General features: G+C 36.0%; 1 protein-coding gene, 1 non-coding gene and 1 pseudogene across 2 annotated transcripts in view; 1 reads left to right on the top strand and 2 right to left on the bottom strand.

Moving 5' to 3' along the window:
• CDC73 (cell division cycle 73) overlaps window positions 1-21,682 on the top strand; it is a 90,561-nt gene that overhangs the window by 51,744 nt on the left and 17,135 nt on the right. Inside the window, exons 11-13 of the mRNA XM_081490299.1 lie at window positions 9,837-9,894; window positions 15,747-15,782; window positions 16,082-16,169. Of these exons, the coding sequence (XP_081346425.1) occupies window positions 9,837-9,894; window positions 15,747-15,782; window positions 16,082-16,169 (182 nt within the window). The remainder of the gene's footprint in view (window positions 1-9,836; window positions 9,895-15,746; window positions 15,783-16,081; window positions 16,170-21,682) is intronic.
• On the bottom strand, window positions 10,386-10,458 carry TRNAK-CUU (transfer RNA lysine (anticodon CUU)). The gene has a single exon. It is a non-coding gene; the product is annotated as a tRNA-Lys (tRNA).
• LOC145507474 (nucleosome assembly protein 1-like 1 pseudogene) lies at window positions 18,060-19,199 on the bottom strand (annotated as a pseudogene).

Here is a 21,682-nt window from a genome sequence, read left to right on the forward strand (position 1 = left end):
TAACAGCAGTGACTCAATTCATGTTGTGTGCCAAGCCTCCTCAAGCTGTTATATAAATGACTTTTTTTCTGATAAGTTTTTATTATTATAATACCCATTTTAAAGATGAAGAACCAGTGTTTAGAGTTATAAAACAGTTATCCCAAATATCAGATGATTAGTGATAAGAAAGAGTCCAGCTGGGAATTAAAGCAAAAATAAGTTGTTCTCAACCATTATGCTGCATGGCCCTGCTGGAGAACTGTGGGAATTTTTTCCTGTTACTAGTACAGCATGGGGCTTCCCTGGTGGCTCAGTGGTAAATAATCTGCCTGCTAATTCAGGAGATGTGGGTTCAGTCCCTGGGTTGGCAAGATCCCCTGGAGAAGGAAATGGTAACTCACTCCAGTATTCTTGCCTGGGAAATCCCATGGACAGAGGAGACTGATGGACTACAGTCCATGAGTTCTCAATGAGTCAGACATGACTGAGCACACGAGCACAGCATAGCCAGAGATCATTCATAGGATTTTAAGTGGATGTTTGTATTGTTGTTTTATTTACTTGATCAATAGATAACATATCTGATCAACTACAGTGTGCCAGCATTTGCTATTAGGCACACCTTAATAAATGTTAAAGATACACAGATGGTTTAGATGCATCCCCTGCCCTTCCTCCAGGAAGGATAAAGCAGTTATTTTTGGCTGTTTTTTTGATTGCCCCACTGAATTTCTTACGGATCTTGACTATTAAGAGAACTCCATAGATAACCTGCTGTTTAGTGGTCCCTGCAATGTTAGGTGGAGCCCCTGAATTCCCAGTAGACTATTGTCTCAACTGTGCTTGCAGAGGAACAAGTGTTTATACTGCAAAGGAGACTCCTGAAAGCTCATGAAAGGATACCTGTGTGCCGAATCAGAATTTACTTTCAACTTTCAGGTACAGCTGCATTCTGTTTCTTATGTTTAAGTTAAGCTAGCTTAGGAACTTTACAGAAAAACAGCAGACATGAGATAAAAGTTCCTTAAGTGACTTTTTCTAGCAACCTGCATGTTTCCAGCCAAGAGAAGCTGTAAAAATCTTATGACAGGCAAGCTTACAGAAGCTCTTCCTTCAGTCTAGTTTCTTTTAACATCTGAATTCTATGGTTAAACTTTCTCACTGAATGTGACAGATTTCTTTATCAGACTCAGCAAACTGGCAGCTTATTCTGTTAAGTTTTATAGTTATAAATGTCTTGTAATTTTTACTTGCATAGGTCTGCTTTTTAATTTTATAGCACATCCCTGGTGGGAAAATAGGTGAATATTACTATATGCATCATGGCCAGAATAGTCCAGGTTCATATTAGGGTTTTCCCATGTATGTCTAGAATATCCCTTAAGGAGCCAGAATTTAAAGACAGAATTGCTGTGCCTCCTAACTCTTTAAGTCTTAAATGGGTACAGAAATAATAATAATTTTTTTATTCATGTTGTTAATAGTTTTTGAGTGATTGTTACATGACCAGTCAGGAATAGATCTGTTCAGTATGTAATAGAAAAGGTAAGTGATTTCATGAAATGTGTCTATATAAATTCAACTAAATGTCCTTGGTGAAAACAATGCTGGAGAAAGGAATGTGGGGATACCACTTCAGCCAGGGTGGGTGATGAGCAAACAGCCTTGGGTCATATGAGAAGGGAGACATGAATCAGTTTTCCATTCATCGATCTCCATTCCTGTTTATGCTTTGGTCTGACTAGTAGGCCCCTGAATGCAAGCTATTTATTTCACTTGAAAAACTAGCTATCTTTTCCCACTGTTGGAGAAAAATCTTAATGTTTTGGAGCAGATGTAATTTCCAACGTAATACACTGAAAAATTCCATTTGAACCAATTAGTTAGGTAACACCTTCAGTTTTATTGAGATAATCAACAGCTTTGCATGGCAGTGTTTACTTGGAGTTTATCTAGAGACTGCTTTGACTTAAAATCAATTGACATCTTTTTCATTATATAAAAAGATTTGGACAGATGGCATATTTTTGACTAATATTAGTAGTTTTCCTTTTTGAAAAAAAAATGGTTGTATTTATTAAGAATTTGGTATTTTCCTTTGACCTTTATTGATGTTTTACAAACCAGTTTTACTTTTCTTTGAACTCACAGAGCAGGAATTAGCTGATTGCAAATTAGCAATCTCAGAATGACCACAAGTGTCAGTGTTTGCCTGCCTTACTATTTTGCCTTCAGTTTTCATAAGCTTGTGCTGCAGTTACTCATAATGTTTAAGAATTTCTTTTGACTTGAAAGCAAAGCTAAATTTAAATGTCTCTTTGACATTTGTCTATTTTAATTCACAAAAACTATTACTGATCCTAAGAGAAAAAGGAAGCACCTAAAACCAGCAGTAATTTGGAAAGGACTGTAATAATAAAGGCATACCTCAGAGAGATTTGGGGTTCAATTCCAGGCTACTGTAGTGAATATTGAATTGAAGTGAGTCACAGGAATTTTTTGTTTTCCAGTGCATAGAAAAGTTATGTTCCTAGTATATTTTATGCAATAATAGTATTATGTTTAAAAAACAATGTACGTATCTTAGTTAAAAAATGCTAACCATGATCTGACAACACAGGGTTGCCATAAACCTTCAATCTGTTTAAAAAAAAAAGTGTAGTATATACAGTGCAGTTAAACAAAGTATGCCTTTTTGCTTTTTTCTTTGGTTTCTCAGTAGCACAGCTCTTTCTTTTTAGCACAGATCAATTAGAATCTTTCAATTGTTTTTTTGGCACACACAGAATAATCTTAGAAGTTAGAGCTGGGGTTATCAGTGAGGGTGGTATTGAGCTTGATACTGCTTTCCTAGGACGTGTTCTAGAAGTTTACAAGAGAAGGTGTTTTGGGCTGACAAAATAGATGAAGGGCATTTAGTGAATGTGGCCAGGGAATGTAGTGTGTTGTAGTGTGTGGGGACAGTTTTTGAAAACAACAAAGACTAGTCCTGTATTCTGCAGGACTTCTGAATGTCCGTGTGTGTGTGTGAGAGAGAGGCAGAGATCAGGGATCCCCAGTCTCTGGGATCTCATGCTTGATGGTCAGGGGTGGAACTGGTGTGATAATAACAGAAAGTGCACAACAAGGTAATGCGCTTGAATCATCTTGAACACCCCTCCTTCTCAGGTCTGTGGGAAAATTGTCTTCTGTGAAACCAGTCGCTGGTGCCAAAAGGTTGGGGCCACTGTGTTAGACCATTTTTATTATTAAATGAACCTAAAACATAATTGGAATACAAAGTCTATTGCTAGGACATTGGTTTCCATTAAAAGTTTTGCCTATATAGGTTAGTTATGTTACCTGTGCATTTCATTTTAGATGGTTAGAGGGGTCAATGTAAAATATTCTTACATAAAGGGGATGTGTTGAGTTCGATAGAGTTGTGAAGCCTGCTAGGTCCACACCTTTAAATTGTTTCAAGCATCTTACTGGCCAGTAGCTGTAATTCTTTGATTCTCAAAACAACCAAATTAATATAATTCCAAACATGTAACCTTTGATAGAGCTGGGCAACAGAATATTGTTTATTCACATGAAACAAAAGAAGAGCAAATTTATAAGCTATAGAGCAAAATTATAAGCTGTATAGGTTTGAAGAAACCCATGTTGAATTATGTCTTCAAACTTAATCATTTAATTGGACCCTTCAGGTTGTACTGTGATGGCATTGTTCCTAGTGAAAAAGTATTATTTACATGAGAATAATGGAATTTCAGAGTAGAACTGGACCTCTGAGGTCATCTCAAAATCTAGTTTCCTCATTTTACAGGCAAGGTAACTAAGACCCTGAGAGGTTGTGATTTTTCTCAAAAGTTTGCTCTTAATGTAGCCACATTAAGCTAGAACCTAGAGCTCGAGACTTGTAAGTCAAGTTTTTTTTGCACTGATTTACTCTGTCTCTAGTTACATTAGTGTATTTGTTTTTAGTCCATGGACCCATGAGATTCACAAATCATCCTGTGGACCTTCTACATTACCTGTGTCTCTCTTCCACTATAAAAACAGTTCTGCTGACTTTAAGTGAGAAAGATAAAGCTTTTATTAAACCTAAGTGAGAAAGAATTGTTCATTATGGACTTCTATGTTAAAGTAGATGGGTACACATACTTTCGTTTGTTCCCAGTTGTGGTGCTCTGATTAACATTTTATCTAAATTATTTATCTGTAGGTTAAAGAACTACATTCATGTGGATATAATTTTTTAATCTCCAGATAAATAATTTTTAAAAACCTGATGTTTTCCCAATATGATAGAATGCCTCTTTAAAGAGTTTTGTGTTATATCTCACTCTCTTTTGATCTAAAATTTTTATTGCTGTATGTGTCTGGGTTCTCCAGAGAAAGAATCAATAGGGTAGATAGATTGATTGTGAGGAATTGGTACATGTGGTTAGGAAGACTGAAAAGTTCCAGGATTTGCTGTCGGCAAGCTGGTGACCCAGGGAAGCTGATGGGATAGTGCAGCTCTTGTCTGGGCCTGAAGAACTGAGAACTGGAGGACTGATGGTGTAAGCTCTCCAGTCTGTGTCCAACGCAGGAGAACACCAGTGTCCTGCCTCAGCACAGCCAGGCAGAGAGGAATTCTCTGTTCTGCCTCTGTGTTATCTTCAGTTCTTCAGTGGATTGGATGAGGCCCATCTGCAGTGGGAGGGCAATCTGCTTTACTCAGTCTACAGATTCAAACGTTTGTCTCACCAAGACGCATCCTCATAGACACGTCCAGAATAATGTTTTAGCCAAATGCCAGGGATATTAATTCCTTATCAAATCTTTTCTCCCATTCTTTGAATTAACTTTTCTGTTGTTAGTATCCTTTGATGAATAAAAGCTTTTAATTTTGATCAAGTCCAGGTCCAGTTTCCTGTACCTTTTAGTACTACTTTCACTTTCACATATCCGTGAAACTGATGTCAAATCTAATGTCATGAAGCTTTTACTCTTTGATTTTTTACCTGTAGGTTTTTAAATTTTTTAAAAGTTTTATCTCCTAAATTTAGGTTTCTGATCCATTTTGAGTTATTAATAATTTTTGTAGATAATGTAAGATAGTGGTCCAGCTTCATTCTTTTGCATGTGCATATCCAGTTTTCCATTTGTTGAAGACTGTCCTTTCTCATTGCATGGTCTTAGGTCCTGTGTCAAAAATCACTTTGCCATGTACGTGAAAGTTTATTTCTGGACTATCTTATTCCATTGGTCTATGGATCTGCCTTCATTCCCAGCTATAGTATTTTGATTACTGTACCTACAAGTTTTAAAATCTGGAAGTTTTAGTCCTCCAACTTCATTCTTTTTCAAAATTAGTTTGGCTCTTTGGGGCTGCTTGAAATTCCACATCAGTTCTATGATAAGTTTTTCTTCCTGCAAAAACACCTTTGGTATTTTGAAAGGGATTGCATTGCATCTATAGATTGCATTGGGTAATTTTGAAATCTTAATGTTATTAATCTTAGCAGTCCATGAAGACATCCATATAGATGTCTTTCCATTTGTTTATGGCTTTAATTTCTTTCAGCAACAGTCTAAAGTTTTCAGTGTACAGTTTTTTTGTTTTTATTTTTACTTCTTGATTAAATTTCTTCTTGAGTATTTGATTTTTAAATGCTGTTACAAATGGAATTGTTTTCTTAATTTCTTTTTTAAATTACTGATTGGTAGTGTATAGAGACGCTGTGGATATGTTTGTGTATTGATTTTGTATCCTGCAGTTTTGCAGAGATAGTTGATTAGTTGTGTAGACTACAGTATAGTGTGAAGGTAACTTTTATATGCGCCGGGAAACCAAAAAAATTTGTGTGGCACACTTTGTTGAGATACTAGCTTTATTGCAGTAGTATGGAACCAAACCAGCAATATCTCTGTGATGTGCCTGTATAGATACACTGTACTGGATTTTAGAAATGTGTCAACTGTTTTCTGTGTTAGCAAACATTTTATACATATACTCCAGGTTATGACTAGTCTAAAAAACAAAAAATAAATTGTACTTAAAATTTGTGTCAAGTTTTTTGCTCCTGAAACCTTTAGTGCTTTTCAGCCTCTTTGTGATTTGCTCAGAGTTGCAGTTTCCTTTTTGTACCTAGTTTTTCCAAAATGATTCTCTCAAAGACTCATTCTGGAACTTAAAAAATTCAGCTACTTAAAAAAAGTCCTATTTGTGAGTTCTGAATATCAAATACAGATTTCATGGGAATAAGTTACTTTTTAAAAAGACAAAACATGCGAGTGTACAATTAATATTGATTTACTTTTTTAAAATGTTACTTTTTGTCTCATAGATACAGTAGTCAAAGAGGTAGATTATCAACTCCTAGAATCTGTGCATATATATATATATATAGCCCATATGTTTTCTTCATTAAATTTCAGTATCTTATTAATTTTTATATAAACAGCACTTTTCACAATTAAATATAGTATATTTTTCATACTGATACTTGTTACAAATATTTTTTTCTTACAATATTTTATATTATGGTGTTATTTTCTACTTGCTTAAGTGGCAGATACCAGTATTCCTTCTCCCAATACCAGAAGATTCTAGATTCTCTTCACTTGCTAAAAGAAAGCAAGGAGGGATTGTATACAGTTATCTTGTTTGGTTGTGTTATGTTTTGCAGATAACGATTCTGTCACTGTCTCCCCCATCCCTTTTTTCCAGTTACTTCTTCTCAGAATGCATCAAGTCTTCGTGAAATTATAATGATTCTGACTTTTTGAAAGAAAGCAGGTTTTCCTCTCCAGTTAGCACAACTCATCAGCTCTTTCAGTTGTTTTGTGCTGATAGTTTTCTTCTCCCAGCTGAGTACCATTTCCCCCCCAGTCCAAATATCTTTAAAAATAAAGAGTTGTCAGTCTGCTTCATATTACTGCCAATTATTAGTTCTTCATTTTGTTTCTTTTATTCTTTGTTTTCCTTCTATTTCAGTTTCTTAGCATATGCCAGATAGACCACTGTGTAGCCTTTGAAAAGCTATTTTACCTCTCTTTCTTCATCTTTAAAGGGTGCTGGAATTAGGTTATATGGTTTCTGAGGTCGTTTATGTAGTGACTTATACACAGTAATGCAGATCAGAGTAATATGAGCTTTTAGCTGGTCTTTATTGGTTAGGGAGTCCTAGAATTGGCTGTGAACTAATCATATGATTAGCAGAGGTCTTCCCTGTTTTCATTTCAAGGAGCTCACAGCCTACTAAAGTGGCATGGCTATATATGTGTGTGCCTTTGAACTTATTTGTGTTTACTTATCCAAAATTCAGCAAAGTTGTACTATAGTGACTGACAACTCAAAATTTTTAGTGAATTTGGGAAGACAAAATTAGATAAAATTCTCCTGGTTGCAGTTAATAGATTGTGTTCCAGTAAGTAAGACAAAAAAGTGTGTGGGTTGCATAGAATGAGATGAGGGATTTTAGTGGCTCTTGTAATCAAGAAGATTCCAAGGATTAGTGGGAGAAGAGGTCTTACAGGCCACTGGAACTAGATAGGTGTTACAAGGGATATTGTATTCCATGTCTCTTCTTGCATGCTGATAACTTCTTTATATCTTTCTGCAGATGGGTTTTCTCCATGAGTCACGAGACACAATTATCTGTAATTTTAGACTTAACCCCTTATAGACTTATGACTAGCTGACTCCCATTTATAAAACACAGAGAACTCTCTATAGACTGAGCCCAGGACTAGCCAGCCTTCTAGTCAAATGTAGACAGAAGGAGGTCTGCATATGTGCCTGCTCATTGTTCTTACCTGTTTCATTTTCTTCATTTTTCTTCCTTCTCTGTGTACTTAAACTGACCCAGTTTACAAGTGTGTGTTGTGCTTTGTCGCTCAGTTGTGTCCAAACTCTTTGTGACCCCATGGACTGTAGCCTGCCAGCCTCTTCTGTCCATGGGGGTTCTCCAGGCAAGAATACTGGAGTGGGTTGTCATGCCCTTCTCCAGGGGATCTTCCCAACCCAGGGATCAAACGCAGGTCTCCTACTCTGCAGGCGGATTCTTTACCGTCTGAGCACCAGGGAAGTCCCAGCATTTACATGTAAGAATTCAAAAGGAATACAGTTAAAAACTTAATCTTGTTATTATATAATATCTAGTTGATTCCTCCTTATAAAGGAACATGGGAGAGAAAGCTAAAATCTCTTTGGTTAATTTCTATTTAGTGATTATCCCTTGGCTTCTGATGTTTAGAAGTCTAGAACTAAGTTCAATATGACCAACATTTGTTGAGCATCTGTTGTGTTCTAGGTACTAGATTTACAAAGATGAGTAAAAGCAATTGTGTCCCCTAACATGAACTTGGAAAAAAATATAGATCAGACAATTTCAGTGCATTAAATGAAGTTAAGTGCTGAATATGGTCTCCACCTTAATAGTGACCCACTTTCTTTACATTTAAAATTTTACTTGAATATAATTTGCTTGTAGTATAATGACCATATCATTAGTAAGCCTGACAAATTTTTACAAAGTTAGCACATTCATGGAACCAGCATCCAAAGTGACTCCGTTTCAACCACACTAGTGTATATAACTAAATGCATAATAGTGAAAATATTGGAAAAAGGATGTTCTGCTGTCCTCAAGTGCTTTTTCCCCCCAAAGAGTTTTTCCTAGTTGCCTCTGCTGCTATTTTTTCTTTCTTTCTTTCTTTTTTTTAATTTAGCTTTTTTTGTGGGAGGAGGTATGCATGAGGCGTTTGGAATCTTAGTTCCCCGCCCAGGGATGGAACCTGTGCTCCTTGCATTGGAAGCAGAGTCTTAACCACAGGACTGCCAGAGGAGTCCTCTTTTTTAACCTTTTTTAAAAAAGCCTTTAAACAGAATGCCTGGAATCCTATTGTATTCCAAGTGAAATGCATTCTCTGTGCATTTTACTATGGTAAAATCTCAGATTCTGAAGAAAATGTAATATGATTAAAGTGAACATTGTTTAGCAGGACTTCTTTAGAAATGTTTCTGTGGTTGTAGTAGTGATTTTTCTTATTATGGATTTGTGTAATTTTCCTGATACTTATCAAATTTTCTTCACTTAAGTACAGCTAGAATAAAACCTTCATGAGTTACTAGCTGTTTTGAAATTTACACTTGGTAGCTTTCTATAAAGAAAAATGTTTCAATGAAAATTTAGTTTGAATATGATTAAAACTATTGCAGTAAAGAGAGACAACTTTTGAAGTCTGTTAAGCACTTCAGAGGTGTCTGCTCTTGAGTATATAATTGATGTACTTCAATCCTTAGCATATTTCCGTATATATATATTACATGCTTAGTAATTACTTGAGATTTGTTATTCAGCTTTTAAGAAATTTTCAACCACTCTTAAATGTAACAGATTTCATGTTTGTAAATGGATTATTTTCCCTGAATATTTTAAAGATGTTTAATTTGAAATATTTGTGTTTTTTAAAGATATACTCAAAGTAACACTGTTTACATCTTTCTAATGTGAGATTATGTATCACTTATTCATTTTGAGATTCTTTAAGGGAAAAAGATTGACTTGATTTTAAAACTGGTAATGACATTTTTGAGAATATTAAAATTGTCAGCAATTAAGTAAATCATTGAATATTTGAAAAATCTTACATACTTACAATAACTAATGAATAGTAACAATTTAAGTATATTTTTGACCAAAGATTTCTCTTACTAACTCACAACCAGTAGCATAAAAGGTAAGGTGTTTGTTTTAACTCATAACATGTTCCATGACTGAGGGAAAGACAGACATGGAATTTTTTTTTGCAGTAATTAAACAAAAGTGTTTATTGTGCAAAGGAATTTTAACACATCCATTTTTATTCTTTTAAAGGAAGGTGCATCAGCCCGGAAGACGCAAACTCCTGCAGCACAACCTGTACCAAGGCCAGGTAAAAATAGAAAAATTTTAGTTTTTTTCTATTATCACGACTGAAATTTTTGATACTATGTAATGCTTTGAAGGAATTAAATTTTACTTAAAATACTTCAAAACTAGTATCATAAGAATATTTACTTGAGTAAATAGGTATAGTTGAAGAGTTAAAGAAAATTTTTAAGAAAATATTTTTAAGATTTTAGGAAAATGTTTTAAAAAGCTCTTTATTACATACCCATTCTCTCATCAGTTTCTTGTTTGAGTTCCGTGATAGTATGGAGGATGTGATTTTTGCCTTTTCCTATGGAAACATAGAACCATAATTTTAATAGGTTGATAAGCAGCTTTGATGTTTAGGATTTCAGATATCTATATTATTGAGCATATTAGGTTCTATAATTTTTAAAATATATATTTTAATAAACAAGGCTAATATTGAAATTATTTTTTTAATTTAATCTTTTAATTTTTTTTGGCTGCCCTGCACAGCCTGTGGGATGTTAGCTCCCTGACCAGGGATTGAACCCAGACCCTCAGCAGTAAGAGCACAGAGTCCTAACCACTGGACCACCAGGGAATTCCCTGAAGTTATTTTAAAAATATTTTCTTTCCTTTTCCTGGTACCTAAAAAGATTGATCTTTATAAATGGGGTTATATTGGGATGGTGTTGTAGGCTCTTTGACTGTGTCTTGGATCCACCTCGATCTTGACATGACTAGTATTTTCTTTCTTTCTCTCTTTCTCTCTTTCTCTTTCTTTCTTTTAATGACACTGGGTTGGTTTGAAATCTTTGTTAAATTTGGAGCACACTGGATATAATTTATATCAGATGACAGAACTATGGGACTATTTTTCAGTAGACAAGACCATGCCAAAAGCTGTTATGTGAGTACAAGGAAGAGCAATTAAATCCAGTTAAATATTATTTGAATGCCTTCCATGTGCTCAGTGCCAGAAACAAGAAGGAGCTAAAGGAGCTCCTTACAGGAAGGAAGAAAAAGTCAGGGAAATAGGAATGGGCAGGCTGACATGGACCCCAGGAATGCAGCCTGGAAAGAAGAGAGGAATATTGTAGAGGCAGTGGAATGATTGATGCAGAATTCTTTGTTTTCCCTTGGACGGGAAGGATGGTTAGTCTAAAGAAGATCACATGAGAAATTCAGAAATGGTATGAAAAGGAAAAAGTCATCACCTGAGGATTCTAGTTCTGTTCTGTGCTGTGTATGAATAATTGTCTCCATTTCACATTTTCTCAAAATCACATGGCAAACAAAAGAAAGGGATAGGGGTGGCACTAAAACCCGAGTAAGCCAGCTGTGTACATGTGCCATGGGATGGAGGGACAGGGAAGGGGGCTGGGTTCTCCCAGCTAGTTTGTAACCTTGGAGAAGGTCATGTGTGAAGCAGGGAGCTGTGGGTCTTTTCACCTCCTAATCTATCATTCTTTTTCAGTTCTGCCAAGGTGCACTGGTGATTAAAATGACTGAAATGAATCTTCGAGAATATCTCATAATGTAACAGATATTCTGATGCCCATCAATGTGAGGTCTCATTTCACTCGCTAATTGACCTCCGAAGATCCACAATCCCTACCTATCATTCCAGAAGCAAAGATTATAAGTTTTTAATACTCACTAGTCAATAAGACTGACTTGAGTGGGTGTTAGCAGTTTTTCATCTTTGTCTTAATTCGTGTGTTTTTGTTTTGCAGATTGTTAAATGTATTTGCTTTTTGGGTGCTACCCAGTTTTGAAGGGATATTTTGTAATATAGAGTAGGTTCATCTGGATTATCTTTGTAAAATGGAAAAAAAACGAACACAAAATATTTCTGGCAGTGTAACATATTATACATGAGACAGCATAGATCTATATACTGTTGTTTGTTAGGTAGAGTTTGAATTATTAGGAAATAGGGACTGAACCATCTATCCTTTTTGCCTTCAGTGAAGAGATTCAGGGATGGTGTTCCATTTTTGTTCACTTTTTCTTTCTTCTTTATTTTTTCAACAAATATTTTGCACTACTTTTACCAGGCAAGTCCCTGGGTAAATGTAGTATTTTAAAATGTTTACAATCATTCCTAATTTCTAAACATTCATTTAGGAAATGTAACTAACAAGAGACACATGTTTTCCAGTGAATTAAGAAGCACAAGCATTTGATAAGCTCCATAGTGGAATTTAATGTCATTTCCATTTTTAGCCAGATTAAATCTCCTGCACACATCCTTGCTCTTGCTGCCTCTTTCTAATGTGTACACAATGCATAAGTCCCTTCTCCGGCTTTCATTCATTACTTCTGTCTTACAGATACTCTGATGTGGGTAGGTGATACCCATCACCCTATAACTCTAGTTTATCTGCTATCTTAAGATCTGCACGTGAGATTGAGAGAGAGTTAGCCCTTTGTATACTTTAAACAGATTTCTTATGCCCTGTCAGTCATCCACTTCAGAATGTAGGTGGATTGCCTCATTCCATAGTTTTAAATCAATGTGCTGATGGCTTTTAAATTTGTGTCTCCAGTTCTTCTTACCTCTGGTGTCTTATATTAATTGTTTAACATTTGGATGTGCCATAGGTATCTTAAAACTGGCTTAAAACCTTTTTTCTTTGGTATTTTCCCCACGAGGTCTTCACATTCTTCTGCTTCTTCACAAGTAAATGACACCACTATCAACTCTGTTTTTTAAGGCCAAAACTTGAGTTATTCTTTATTCTTCATATTTCCTTATTCTTCTCATCTAATATACCAGTGAGTTTTGTCAAATTTACCTTTTCTGTATTCCGTATTTATCTATTTTCTCTTTATCTCCACTGCCACAACTCAAGTCTAAGCTACCATCATTTCTCTAGACTAGTGCATCTTGAAGTATTAGGCCCTGACCTGTTTATTTCTGGTCCCTAACAAGATACAGGTAGGAGTTGAGAGTATAGTACTGTTAACAGCATCCGGGTGCATGGCCAGTGTTCTAGCTGTTCACTTTTATTGCATGTTATTCAGCCGGCCTTGGAAAGTTTACTGAAAACCTTTGCCTTAACTACACTTACTTGGGTGGCACCACTGTAGAATATTGGTGATTGTCCTGAGCTTGCTGCTTACATAGTTGTCCCCCTCCCTTTTTTGGGGGGGGGTTGACCTCCTTTGATCTCTTAACTAAAATTATTATTTTTCCCTTACAGAAAGTGTAATGTGAAAATCAAATTATGTCACTTTCTGGCTTAAAAGTTACAGGGTTTTCTAACAGAATTTAAATACAAGCTTAACGTCACCTAGGAAGCCCTTCATGAATTGGCTCCTACATATATTTTTAACCTCCTGTACTGCACTCTTCCTTTTGCCTGTCTGCACATTTGCAGTTCTATAAGCAGGACAGTTTCTTCCTGCCTTTGGCATTGGCCCACATTCCTACCTCTTATCTAGACTGTTCTTTCACTTGTTCTTTGCAAGTTTGCTCCTTTTTATCCTTCAAATCTCAGCTGAAATGCCATTTCCTTTGAGAGGCGTTCTGTCTAAAGGACACTTTACTATCAGTGTACATTCATTTTGTTCCTTAATATTGTGTATTCAGATTTGTTTTTATGTGTTTGTTTCCCTGTTTTGTTATGGTCTGGTTCCCCTCCTTTACTGGACAGTCTTTGAGGGCAGGGATTATTTTTGTTTTATCATTATAAAAATAAAAACCTAGCAGAGTACATAGCCTGTACATAGGCTCTGAATAAATACTTAAGGAGAGAATATAATTCTATTTGGAAGCAAGTACAGTAACAGTAATTGCCTATTCTCAGCTTGTCAGTGGTCAGTTATGGCGTTTGCTGAAGGCAGTGGTCGTGGCAGTTCTGCAGTACATTTAGCATCAACCATGGCCGTGAGGTTCAGTAAATAGTAAATATGCCCAGGATCTGGAGAAGAGCTTAACTTGTTTTGTTGTTCTGATGAGTCTTACAACAGAATCAAGATGTAGAAATTATTGTCTCTGTTTTATGCCTGAGGACAGCTGAGGCTGAGCGGCATTCGGGTCATTGTCTGGAAAGGGGCAGAATGGAGACAGAGTTGAGCTCTGACTCCAGGCTCTTGCCTTCCTTCACGCTTCTCCTGGACTCAGCGTTATTCCACTCTTCCCTCCTCCTGCCTTTAGATCAAGCTCATCCTCAGCGTCTTCATCATTGTGTCTCTGCCTTGCTCCTTAATTGTAGTTTTTTTTTTTTTTTTTACTAAACATCTAAAGTTTATTTTTAGCATGTGAGCTTTTATATTTTGTTTTTTTCTAACTTTGTCTTCTCAGCCTTGATTTTAATGAAATTTTCCTTATATTCCTGAGTCCATTATGGGCTTCCTTAGTATATCTGATATTTCAGTCAAAGATTGCTTTGTTCTCCCCACTCATTCTCCTAGCCACTCCTGTCTCCAGTTTGTACATCTGTCTGTCCATCCCACCTTTCCTTTATCCCTCTGTCAAATTCCAAGTGTTTATTGAGATTGTATTATATTGCAGATGATATATTGTACAATACCATGAGTTGATGTATCCATGAATCTTGTTTCTAAAAATAATTTAAGAAAGTTTTAGTATCTTTTTCTCAGCAAAAAGAAAGATGACAAAACTTTGATAAATATACACGTGAACTTGTGTTTGTATTTATCTTTCTTTGCTTTCTGTGGCTACAAGATCATACTTCTGGACTCCATAATGTTTTATCATAATCAAATAGCTATACAAAGGAGTACAAAGAACTAGTTAAAATGTAGCATTTTACTGCCTCCATAATGTTTTATCACAATGAATAGCTATACAAAGGAGTATAAAATACTAGTTAAAATGTAGCATTTTACTGCCTCCATAATGTTTTATCACAATGAAATAGCTATTCAAAGGAGAACAAAGTACTAGTTAAAATGTAGCATTTTACTGCTTTTGAAATAGAACATATTCCAAAGATCTGTGTACTTTCCTTTGAAAGTGGTATGTCTAAGAACTGATGTTGAATTAGAATTTTAAATTGTTGACTTTTTATTTTTTGTGATTTAAAAAATTAATTCTAGCACAGCACATGGCACATAGAAGGCAGTCAGTAAAAATTTATTGTATGAATAAATACTGAAAATTGAACATGCAGCACTTTCTATCCTAAAATACATTCATCTTGAACTAGACTGATGTTACCATTGTTATGCCAACAAATGTTTTTATTTATTATAAAGTCAATTGTATATATAAATAATGAAAAGAAATGAATATTCATGTTTTTATAACGTACAAAATTATTGATAACATGGGCAGTTCCAGAATAAAGACCCTCACATGACTCATTACTAACTAAAAAAACCCAAAAATTTTGAAAAGAGAGATAAAGGTAAATATTTTAGGTCTTAGTTACTGGGGTAACATCTTTGTTTTTCCTCCACAGAGATTAATTACATTTCCCTCTCCCAGCCCTTCTCCCAATGTTATATCTTCTTAGTACTCTGTGTTTTTATATTTATCACAGAGTAATCAGTTAATTTAGAAATCATTTATTTGCCTCCTTTTCTGTACCCTAACGTCTATGAATGGAGATTCTCAGTGCCTAGCAATGCTGTATATCCACTTTACTTATAACTACTGATTGTTGAAGTGCTGAGGCACTATAATGATTTTCTGAAGCAGAGAAATAGCTTCATATTATTTAAGAAACTTGCAGTACATTAAAAAATTTTATAATGAGTCATAAATACAAATGAAAGTTGTATATACAAATACAAATTTTATAATGAGTCATGTAAATACAAATATTTTTGGCCTTACTTGCTTTGTAAGTTTGAAAATAAGAATGTGATTTTTATAACACTCAAATATTTGGATTTTTTTTTTCTTTGTTACAGTTTCTCAAGCCAGACCTCCCCCAAATCAGAAGAAAGGTAAGGTTGTGCATGTGACTCTAAACTTGCTTTAAAAAGTAAGCTCTTGCTTACAAAACCAGGGCTGATGGCCTTCTCATGCAGTTGTAGCAGATGTTTGTGTTTGGTGTCCATTCTGAGTGATTAATTCTCAAGCTATCCTGATCATTAACTAGTCTGAATATCACTGCTGCTTAAAATATCTTTTAGCTCAAAAGAATGAAAATTACAAATTTTCATGCTTTTACTTTTTAATTAGGAAAGTTATTATAATTCCTTTTAATAACTTATTTGATGCCTTGAAAATTCTGTCTTTATAGGATCTCGAACACCCATTATCATAATTCCTGCAGCTACCACCTCTTTAATAACCATGCTTAATGCAAAGGACCTTCTCCAGGACCTGAAGTAAGTAATTGGCTTAACTATTCTTTTGGTAGGACATGGAGCTTTTGTTGAGAATTACTAGTTACTGATTCAGTAGTTCTTATTTTGAGAAAACAAATGTTCAATTTCAGTGCTATTGGCTTGGCAGATAGTCTCAAATATAATTTTCAAAAACAGAATATATTCTTTTATATCTGAATCCTTTAGGGAAAACTATAGAGACTCTGACTAAAGTCTTAATGAAAAAGGTTATTTAATTTTTTTAAATTAGTTTATTTTCTATTTTTTAACTTTACAATATTGTATTTGTTTCGCCATACATTCACATGAATCCACCATGGGTGTACATGTTTTCCCCTTCCAGAACCCCCCTTCCACCTCCCTCCCCATCCCATCCCTCTGGGTCATCTCAGTGCACCAGCCCTGAGCACCCTGTATCATGCATTGAACCTGGACTGGCGATTCATTTCGCATATGATAATTTACATGCTTCCATGCCATTCTCCCATAGAGTCCATAATACTGTTCTATTTATCTGTGTCTCTTTTGATGTCTCGCATACAGGGTTATCTTTACCGATTGACTAAATATCACATATATGTGTTAGTATACTGTATTGGTGTTTTTCTTTCTGGCTTACTTCACTCTGTATAATAGGCTCCAGTTTGATCCACCTCATTAGAACTGATTCGAATGTATTCTTTTTAATGGCTGAGTGATAGTCCATTGTGTATATGTACCACAGCTTCCTTATCCATTCATCAGCTGATGAGCATCTAGGCTGCTTCCATGTCCTGGCTGTTATAAACAGTGCTGCGATGAACATTGGGGTACACGTGTCTCTTTCAAGTCTGGTTTCCTCAGTGTATATGCCCAGCAGCGGGATTGCTGGGTCATATGGCAGTTCTATTTCCAGTTTTTTGAGGAATTTCCACACTGTTCTCCATAGTGGCTGTACTAGTTTGCATTCCCACCAACAGTGTAAGAGGGTTCCCTTTTCTCCACACCCTCTTGCATTCCCACCAACAGTGTAAGAGGGTTCCCTTTTCTCCACACCCTCTCCAGCATTTATTGCTTGTAGTCTTTTGGATAGCAGCCATTCTGAAGGACGTGAAATGGTACCCCAGTGTGGTTTCAATTTGCATTTCTCTGATAATGAGTGATGTTGAGCATCTCTTCATGTGTTTGTTAGCCATCTGTATGTCTTCTTTGGAGAAGTGTCTGTTTAGTTCTTTGGCCCACTTTTTGATTGGGTCTTTTATTTTTCTGGAATTGAGCTGCAGGAGTTGCTTGTATATTTTTGAGATTAATTGTTTGTCCATTGCTTCATTTGCTATTATTTTCTCCCATTCCGAGGGCTGTCTTTTCACCTTGCTTATAGTTTCCTTTGTTGTGCAAAAGCTTTTAAGTTTAATTAGGTCCCATTTGTTTATTTTTGCTTTTATTTCCAATATTCTGGGAGGTGGGTCATAGAGGATCCTGCTGTGGTTCATGTCGGAGAGTGTTTTGCCTATGTTTTCCTCTAGGAGTTTTATAGTTTCTGGTCTTACGTTTAGATCTTTAATCCATTTTGAGTTTATTTTTGCATGTAATTTTTAATATGAATTGTTTTGCTTTGGCTAGAGAGCTTGATGGGGTTCTAAAACAAATTCAAGTTGTCTTCTCCCCATTTCCAAGTTCCAATCAAGAACCAGAAAAGTAAAACGTATTTTAGATTAATAGGTGTATATACCCTAGAGGGAGGGGGAGGAACCATAGTTTTTTTTTTTTTTAATTCTATGACATTTTTATTTTAGGCTGCAAAAACAAAAATGAGCAAACAAACAGCAAAAAACTTGAAATAGGCTTGTCAAATGATATAAATTCATCCTTTCCAGGGAAGTGGAAGGTAGATCAGTGCAGGATCTATCCTCAAGGCCACATACATCTTGCTTCACTGCTGCTACACTCTGCTGGATTTTGATCCTTCTTTGGCTTATAGTCTGGATCATTTTCCTCATCTCCTTCTTCTTCCCCTTCCTCATTCACTTCTTTATCTTCTTCATAATCATCATCGTCATCTTCAGTAGCTTCTCCAGTAAAGTATAACACTGATCTTGGGATTATACACTCATGTAAAAAGTGACCGGTTTCAAAGTCTGCAGTGAGGATAGTTTCAGAATCATCATACAGATCTCCACTCAGGAACTTTAGGAGGGGCAGAAAAATCAAGTCATTAGTACAGACTGTCTCACGTCCCTTGTGTTTCTGCTTCTTCTTAATCGTTTTCAAAGTGACATTCTTCCCTTATTTCCAATCTATCTGGCACCCTGTACAACCCATAATTTCTGGCCCATCAAAAGAAAAGCAATCAGAATCATCTGGTTCTGACCTCATCCTATATGTCTTTGTCAACACTTCATTTGTGAAATATTCATTGGGTTCAAAGTGAAATTCTAAGACAAAACTCATAGGTTGAGCAGCATCTGAGAACTTGACTTTAATGTCTTTCAAGTGCTTCAGAATAGGTTCTTCATGTTCCTGAACCATATCACTGAGCAAGTCAACGTTCTTAAAAATGGTCAACCAAAACTCAGGAATTCCCTTGGGATCTTCTTTTTCTTCATCTTTTTTCTCATCTTCAATCTTGGCCTTTTCTTTTAGCTCCGCTCAACTTTCATCTTCCTCATCTGGTTTCCATTCACATTCTTCTTCTGTAGGTTCATAAATGATCTCAAATTGCTTATCAAACAGAGGCTGATAAAGAACAGCATACTTTCTTTCAAGATCATGAACTTCGTCATAGAATTTGGCTTCTCTCTGTGCACATTTAACTTGAAGGTTTTTGAGAACATTCACTCGTCTTTTAACTGCCCTCGGCAATCTTTCAATGTATCCTGTTGGTGTTTCTACCAGACCATCAAGCTTTTCTTGAAGGGCTGCAACAATCTGAGGATTTTGCATCATCTGAACAGTCAACTGACACGCTTTGATTTTTGTTTCTTCACCAGTTTCTTCTTCTACTTCTTCAACATCATCCAAATCTTGATCAAGTTCAGACTGCTCTTTGTTGTCGATGTATGCTGTGTTGTACAAATGCCAAATATCGGTGGCTAGCACGGGGAGCCAGGCGGCCCGAGCTGCGCTGGCAGTAACTCAGGGTGGTGGGGAGGAGCAAGAGGCGGTGCTGCGAGCAGATGGTGCTAAAAAAGGGACCATAGTTTTTTAACCTAGACATTAATTGGTAAAAGTTGGTTGAAGAAGCAAAGAGGAAACCTATATCCTGTGTTAAAATTTCCAGATGCTTAACTTTCTCAGTAAAATAACGATGACAGTTCTTAAACAAAAACAACCTCAAAAAGAAAATCATGCTGCTTCTAGATAACTTACAACTAATTAAAAATGAGTAGCAAAATAAGTTGTAATACTTACTGACTCAGATTTTAATAGATGCAGAATGGAATTTTAAGTGCCTGTGACTTAAATAGCTGTATAAAATCCTATGTAACTGGCACATACAAGTGTACGTGTATAGTATTTTTTCTTTAATACTTATGAGTGAAATTTTCAATGACCCTTTTTCCAATAACAATATGGAAAGAAGGAATTTTTAGGTTTTATATCTTTATATTGTGTTAGGCTTTTTTTTCGTGGAGTTTAATATTGAGACAGTGCTGTGGATTACTCAGTAATTACAGTTCCTCAAGTAATCTGCTGCTGCTGCTAAGTCCTGCCAGTCGTGTCCGACTCTGTGTGATCCCATAGATGGCAGCCCACCAGGCTCCCCCGTCCCTGGGATTTTCCAGGCAAGAACACTGCAGTGGGTTGGCATCTCCTTCTCCAGTGCGTGAAAGTGAAAGTGAAGTCGCTCAGTCGTGTCCAACTCAAGTCATCCACAGTTGGGCAAATATGAAATATAATTGTTTTTGCCCACCTCTTGAAATAGTTTTGATAATAATTAAAATATTATAATAAAAGTAGTAAGTAGTGCATAGAAGTCACAAACTAAATTTTAGCATCTTTCTCCTTAGCCTTCCTACCAAGAAAGCAAACAGTTTTAACAGACTACCTTCTTTGGATTGATCATGCCTAATTTTTCTTCTAAGTTTAAAACACTCCCTTCATTGTTTAACACCTCATTGCAACTGACATCTCCCCTACAGCTTGAGTCAGCTTGAGGCTTTGCTATGTAATTAATGCATAATTGAAACCTCCTCCACACAGTTATAGTACTGGCTGTATCCCATAGCTCATGTTGGCATAGATTCTGTTTGGTTTCATGTGAAACCAAGGATTCTTCAGTTTTCTAGCCCTTCAATAAGTAAATGAAATGAGACAAAATAAATCCTGCCCTCACCTTTAACATTCTAAGTAACAAAATCAAGGTTCTATTATGGAAGTATTAAGTGCTTTGACATTTTATAAACATGATCTTGAGAGACGTTTCACTGGGACCATGAACTTATTCAAAATAAACTGGTTGGATGGTGCTTGTGATTCTAGCCATGACAGTCCTCGCACAGGGCAGAGTTCCAGCGAGGAGAGATTACACAGAGGGAGTGCTCCAGAGTTAGACTGAGAGTTCCCCTTGCATCAGTCAAACACTGTTCAGCACATGCATATGGGGAACTACTTAAGGCCTGGGGAAGAGCATGCAGGAGAGCAGACAGAAGCTCACACTGGACCATGAATGTTTCATGTACCCAGCTGCAACAGCAGCGCAGAATGGTTCAACCACTTTGGAAAACTGTATAGGAATTGATTTATTACATTGAAGATGTTATTGCACCATCTTCTATAGTAGCTTTTTTGATGATCAGAAGTCAGCTGTGATAATGAGTACTTGGAAGGATATCTGCTTTATCTTATTATTTTAATGGTCATTGTAAATTTGTTTATCTGCTATACCTAGGTGTAGATTTCTTACATATCCCATCTTGGGATTCATCAGAATTGAATCTGTGGATTTGTGTTTTTTTCATCAGGTCACAAAGTCTTGGCTCTTTAGACATTATCTCTGTGTCCCACCTTCTTCTCCCCCTTTTTTTCTCTCTTCTTTCTGGGATTTAAATGCGGCATACTATAGACTTTCTCATTTCATCATGTATGTCTGTTACACAGTTCTACTTTCCTTCTGTTTCTCTGTCACTTGCATTCATGATCATTTCTGAAGACTTCTAGTTGTCTGTTCCTTTGGCCATCTCCTAGTCTAATGTTGTCTGTTCATTTCATTTTAAAATTCAGGTATCTTATTATTTCTATTTTAGAGGTTCTATTTAGTTCTTTTTCAAATCTTTGGTGCTCCTTCCCTTCCCCTCGCCTTTTTTCAATAATTTCTTTTTCCCTCTACATACTTGCAGGCTTGTTTTACAAGTTTGGTCTTTGATAGCTGCATCATTGGAAGTCCTTACCAATCGCTTTCTTTTGGCTTGTTTCATTCATGATACCTCATTTCCTTGTGTTTTAGGGGATTTTCTTTTTTTTTTTTTTAACTGTTCATTTAGTGGTTTTCATTTAGTAATTTCTGTTCATTCTCCTTGGAATTTTCTTGTAGA

This window comes from Giraffa tippelskirchi, chromosome 5 (genome assembly GCF_054371585.1).
Source record: "Giraffa tippelskirchi isolate mGirTip1 chromosome 5, T2T-mGirTip1v1.2.pri, whole genome shotgun sequence".
Lineage (NCBI taxonomy): Eukaryota > Metazoa > Chordata > Mammalia > Artiodactyla > Giraffidae > Giraffa > Giraffa tippelskirchi.